Raw genomic sequence first — 6,673 nt, forward strand, 5'->3', positions numbered from 1 at the left:
CGGTGAACGAGCCCGAGATCGTCGTTTTTTCTGAGACAGGTTTGGTGGGCTGCGGGAAAAAGAAATGGTTTTGAGAGGAGAAGGAGAAAAACGAAAATGAGGCCAAAAAGAGGCACCTGACTTAACATAACTATTTATACCTAGGGTATTCAGCCTATTACTTCTTCTATATTTATTTATTTATTTATTTTATAAAAACAAACTCTATTTTATTTTCTATCAAACAAATAAATGAAATACCCTTTTGTTTTCTCTCAAATCATTATTTTAATCAATAATTATATCTCCTTATTTATTTATTTATAAAATCTCATCATTTTTTTAAAACTCTATTTATTTATAAATAACAATCCTTTTTAATCTAGATTACAAAAGTTGGGATGTTACACCGGGGTTTCCGCCAAGTACGGGTACGGTGCCAGTGTGGAGAACTGATACATCATGGTGATTAGAGGGTTGTTAGTTTTGATTTTGAAATCAAAATTAGAGTGGTTCTAATTTTTTTCACTTTCCGTTTTCTCAAGCACTTGACCAGACATATTTGATAACAACATTTGAGTTTTAATGATGAAGTTGTTGAGAGAGGATATTTGCTTCTTCATATTATGGATTTTTATGATAGATAGAATCTGACCTATATAAAGATAGACATAGAGTCCACTGAGTGATTGTGTTAAAGGCTAGAAAGTTCGGTCAAATTCATCAAGGATATGGAAAGAGCTATGGGATAATTTAAATTACATGTTTTGGTGTACAAATTTTTATCATTTGGTATCAGAGTCAGGTTTTCCTCTGCCCAGCTGTACATGGGTAGTTTTTTTCAATAGACATTGCAACCATACTTTAAAAAAAAAAACATTTATTGCCTTTTCAAACCGTAAAAGGATTTTTCTTTTGGTATTATATTATGTATGTGTTTTTGTTGTTGCATATCATATTAGTAATGATATATTTTATGGAGTAGCCATAGCATACATTTTAAGATTATACTTACAAGAATCACATGAGGATTAATATGATAACTTATAATTGATTATGTTTACTATATTGAATTTTCCCACATGAATTTATTATAATTTTCATGATTAATTAGGATGACATAAATTTTTCTCTTAATTAACCCACAAGTATTAGGAGATGCAATGATAATTTATGAGTTTCATCATAAAGAAATAAAGTGAATTTTTCTGCGTTAGAATCTTAACCCACAGGTAGATTTTGATGACATATTGATCCACATGCATTTTAAATTATTATAAGCATTGATATTTGGTTACATATTACAGTTCAATCTTTGATAATCTCCGATGATAAAAATGAGACTCCCATATTGACGGGAAAAACTATAAGCAATGGAAGGAGCAAGTTCTTTTCCATTTAGGGGTTGCTGACCTTGATTATGCTCTCCGTAGGGATGAACCAACTGAGCTTACAGATTCTAGCACTTCAGAAGAAACTGCGTTATACGAACGATGGGAAAGATCTAACTGTCTTTCTATTATGTTCATCAAGATGAGTATCTCTGCTAGTATCCGTGGTTCAATTCCAGAATGCCAAAATGTCAAGGATTTCATGAAAGTCATAGATGAACAGTTTGAAAGTTCTGAGAAGGCCTTGGCTAGCACCCTAATGTCTAAGTTGTTATCTATGAGGCTCAACTTAAGTCGCTCCAGGTTGAAATTTTTGAGTCATTCATGGTGCACCTAATTTTGAATTCACTCCCATCACAGGATGGTCCTTTCAAAATATCATACAACATACATAAAAAAATGGTCAATCAATGAACTTCTGACCATATGTGTCTAGGAGGAAGGGAGAGTTTCTCAAGAAATTGGTAAAGGTGCTCTTACCATGAGTCAAGATAAGGGGAAGAAGGAAAAAAACCATATACCTCCTATTGCCAAAATTAAAAAGGAGTCTAGGTGTTTTTTTTGTAAAAAGAAAGGGCACCTGGAAAAGGACTACCATAAAGATAAGGCTTGGCTTGGAAAAAAGGGTAATTATTTTTCCTTTGTATGTTTTGAATCTAATATGGCTAATATTTGTCATGATACATGGTTTATTGACTCTAGATCTATGATTCATATTTCTAATACCATGCAGGACTTCTCAAGCCAGAGGGAGCCAAATGAAGGTGAGCGATTCATCTACTCTGGGAATTGGATGCGTTCGCATGTGGCGGCTATTGACACATGTAGACTTAATTTAGGATTTGGATTTGTTTTTTAATTGAATAATGTCTTTTATATTCATGAATTTTTCAGGAATTTAATTTTTGTTTATAGACTTGTTCCTTTGGGTTATTCAATAAAGTTTAACACATCCGGATTTGATTTATTGTTTAAGTCTACTATTATTGGAAAAGGTGTGTTGAATGACGGTTTGTTCAAAATTAATTTATCTAACACGATTCCATATAATTTGATGGCTACACAAGAAAACGCTAGTATTATGGCATAGGAGACTAGGACATATCTCCATAGAAAGAATTAAAAGGCTAGTGAATGATGGAGTACTTGAGACTCTTGACTTTACTGATTTTAGCACTTGTGTAGACTGCATAAAGGGAAAGCGAACTAACAAGACAAAGAAAAATGTCAAGAGAAGTTCAGAAATATTAAAAATTATACATACTGACATTTGTTGCCCCGATATGGACTCACATGGCCAAAAATATTTTATCTCTTTCATAGACGATTCTCATGATACATGTATCTTTACTTGCTTGATAATAAATATGAAGCATTGGATGCCTTTAAGATTTTCAAGGCAGAAGTAGAGAAACAATGTGGAAAACAAATAAAGATTGTGAGATCAGATAGAGGAGGTGAATTTTATGGCAAATACACTGAAAATGGACAAGCACCTGGTCCTTTTGCAAAGTTTCTTCAAGAGCATGGTATTGTGGCCCAATACACCATGCCTGGCTCACCGAATCAAAATGGTGTGGCTGAAAGAAAAAATCGAACATTTATGGATATGGTAAGAAGTATGCTTAGCAATTCCAAACTTTCTCATTCATTATGGAATGAGGCTCTTAAGACAACTGTGTACATACGAAATCGGGTACCAACAAAGGCGGTCCTTAAAACCCCATTTGAATTATTGAAAGGTTGGAAGCCAAGTTTAAAACATCTGCGTGTTTGGGTTGCTCATCTGAAGTTAGGATTTATAATCCAAATGAAAAGAAGCTGCACCCAAGGACCATTAGTGCATATTTCATTGGTTATGCTGAAAGGTCTAAGGGGTATAGATTTTACTGTCCAACTCATAGCACTAGAATTATTGAGTCAAGAAATGCAAAGTTTCTAGAAAATGATGTGGCTAGTGGGAGTGATTTAACTAAAGGCATTGGTCTTGAGAAAAATCAATACGAGGGAGCAGTTCCTACATCAAGTTATAAGCTTGTGGTTTTTAGCGATACTCACCAAAATTGTGTAACACAAGCTCCACATCAAGTTGATCATGTCCTAGAAGATCCAGTTGAACAACATCAAACACAAAATGTTGAGCAACTTTTTGAACAACATCAAACACAAGATGTTGAACAACCTGTTGAACAACAACCAAAAGGTGTGGATGTAACATTGAGAAGATCAACTAGAATAAAGAAACCTGTAATTCCTAGTGATTATCATGTGTATTCACAAGAGTCTCAATATGACTTTGGAGTTGAAAATGATCCTGAGTCATTTTTGCAAGCAATTAACAGTTGTGATTCTAAGCTATGGTATGATGCTATGAAAGATGAATTGGAATCTATGGTAAATAATAAAGTATGGGATCTTGTAGAGTTTCCTAATGGGATAAAGCCTATTGGATGTAAATGGGTTTTCAAAACCAAGAAGGATTCATTAGGTAACATTGAGAGACACAAGGCTCGATTCCAAAGGATTCGCTCAACGGGAAGGAGTTGACTACAGAGAAACCTTTTCTCTTTTATCCATGAAGGATTCCTTACGCATCATAATGGCATTAGTTGCTCATTTTGACTTGGAATTACATCAAATGGATGTGAAAATGGCTTTTCTAAATGGTGACTTAGAAGAAGAAGTTTATATTACATAACCCGAAGGTTTTTCCTCTAGTGATGGGGCTCACTTGGTTTGCAAGCTCAAGAAATGAATATATGGACTAAAATAGGCATCATGTCAATGGTATTTGAAATTCTATAGTGTCATCTCATCATTTGGTTTTGTTGAGAATAATATGGATAGATGCATATGCCACAAGATCAGTGGGAGTAAAATAATATTTTTAGTCTTATATGTGGATGATATACTTCTTGCAACCAATGATTTTGGGATGTTACATGAAGTGAAACAATTCCTTTCTAAGAATTTTGATATGAATGATATGGGGGAGGCAGCATATGTCATTGGCATAGAGATCCATAGAAACCGATCTCAAGGAATTCTTGGCTTGTCTCAAAAGGCCTATATTAATAAAGTTCTAGAAAGATTTCGGATTAAAGATTGTTCAGCCAACATGGCACCTATTGTGAAAGGTGATAGATTCAATTTGAATCAATGTCCTAAAAATGAGCTTGAAAGGGAACAAATGAGAAACATTCCATATACTTTCATTATAGGAAGCCTTATGTATGCGCAGGTGTGTACAAGACCTAACATTGCTTTTGTGGTTGGAATGCTTGAGAGATATCAAAGTAATCCAGGAATAGAGCACTGGACAGCTGCAAAGAAAGTGTTAATATATCTTCAAGGAACCAAAGATTGCAAGCTTATATATATATATCAAAGATTTGACAATTTAGAAGTTGTCGGCTATTCAGACTCGGACTTTGCTAGTTGCGTTGACTCTCGTAGGTCGACATCTGGATACATTTTCATGATGACTGATGGAGCAATATCTTGGAGAAGTGCAAAACAATCATTAGTTGCCACTTCTACCATGGAGACTGATTTTATTTCATTATTGAAGCGACATCACAGGGTATTTGGTTCAAAAGTTTCATGGTCAGTCTCCAAGTGATTGATTCTATTCCTAGACCGTTAAAGATATATTGTGATAATTCAAACTGTTGTTTTTCTGGCTAAAAATAATAAAAGTGGAATTCGAAGCAAACACATTGACATTAAGTATTTAGCCATGAGGGAACGTGTCAATGCAAATGAAATCATCATTGAAAACATCAATACTTAACTAATGATTGTGGATCCATTGACAAAAGGCATGCAAGCAAAGTCATTGAAGGATCATGTTAAGAGTATGGGACTTGATTCTGTCATATAAAGTTCCTTTTGTAGTGAAACTTTAGTTATTTGTTTGTCTTCTCATTTTGTTGTATACATTTTTGTTGTTGAGAAAGACGTGTAATTTGGATTCTAAATATTGAACATGTTCATTCAGTTAAATTGTTGATTTTACTAAGAGTGATTACATTTAATACATGGAAGATAATAATCATTTTTAGAGAACCTATCACCATGATTCATGTGATTAGCATCTTGGGTGTGAGCATAAAGTTATCAATGTTGTAGATATCATAAAGTGTGAGAAACATTGGACTAAGTGAGAGAATGCTAGTTTTGATTTTGAGATCAAAATTAGAGTGGTTCTAATTTTTCTCACCCACCTTTCTGTTTTCTCAATCACTTGACTCAGTCATATTTGGTAACAACATTTTAGTTTTAATTATAAAGTTGTTGAGAGAGAATATTTACATCCTGATATTATAGAATCATTTTTTATGATGAATAAAATCTGATCTATATAAATAGACATAGAGTTCCTAGTCTAAACACGTCAGAAATAATACCCATCCATTCCATATGAGTAATTGTGTTAAAGACTAGAAGCATTCTTTGCAATAGACGAGTGTTGTCAAATTCACCAAGGATATATGGGAAGAGCTGTGACCGGAGGTTAGTAACATAATTTAAAGTACATGTTTTGGTGTACAAATTTTTATCAAGGGTGTACTGAGTTCGAACCGGAGTGGTTTCAAGTGTTGGACAATATTTATTGGAAACCGGTTATTCTGGTTGGGCGGCTACCTAGTAGTATTGGTCCTGTTGGAGGTGAGGATAACGACAAGTGGCGATGGGTGAGGATTGGTTGGACAAGCAGGCGTGAGGGAGTGTGGTATACGTGGCATTTGGGAGCGAAGCGAAATCGAGGCAGGATGAAGTGACTGAGATCGCTTTGGGATTAGAGAAATTGAAGCCTTCGTTTTTGTGGGTGTTGAGGCTTCAGCATGGGCCGTGGGACCCAAATGTGTTGCAGTTACCAGAAGGGTTTGAAGAGCGAACGCAAGTGCGTGGAGTTGTGTGTGCCTCTTGGGCGCCGCAATTGAAGATATTGGGCCATGTGACGGTTGGTGGGTTCTGAACGAGAAGCCATTGGTTCTGTTAACATTTTTGGCAGAGCAATGAGTAAATGCGAGGGTATTGGAGGAGAAGAAAATGGGGTATTGGAGGAGAAGAAAATGGGGTATTGGAGGAGAAGAAAATGGGGTATTTCTGTGCCTAGAAATGAAAGAGATGGATCATTCATGAGTGACTCGATAACTGAGTCAGTGAGGCTGGTTATGGTTGAAGAAGAAGGAAGAATCTATGGGGAAAGAATCAAAGAAATGAAGGACTCATTTGTGAATACAAAAGGACATAATAGGTATATTGATAATCTCCTGCGCAATCTTAAAAGCTCGTTG

The 6,673-nt window shown here is 35.1% G+C and overlaps 1 protein-coding gene across 1 annotated transcript; it reads left to right on the forward strand.

Moving 5' to 3' along the window:
* The first annotated feature begins 4,356 nt into the window (after positions 1–4,356).
* LOC114424136 (UDP-glycosyltransferase 91C1-like) lies at positions 4,357–6,351 on the forward strand. Its single transcript, XM_028390997.1, has 3 exons — positions 4,357–4,507; positions 5,937–6,067; positions 6,145–6,351. Exons 1-3 carry the CDS (start codon positions 4,357–4,359, stop codon positions 6,349–6,351), a joined length of 489 nt encoding a protein of 162 aa, XP_028246798.1.
* Positions 6,352–6,673: the final 322 nt, after the last annotated feature.

Source organism: Glycine soja, chromosome 8, assembly GCF_004193775.1.
Source record: "Glycine soja cultivar W05 chromosome 8, ASM419377v2, whole genome shotgun sequence".
Classification (NCBI taxonomy): domain Eukaryota; kingdom Viridiplantae; phylum Streptophyta; class Magnoliopsida; order Fabales; family Fabaceae; genus Glycine; species Glycine soja.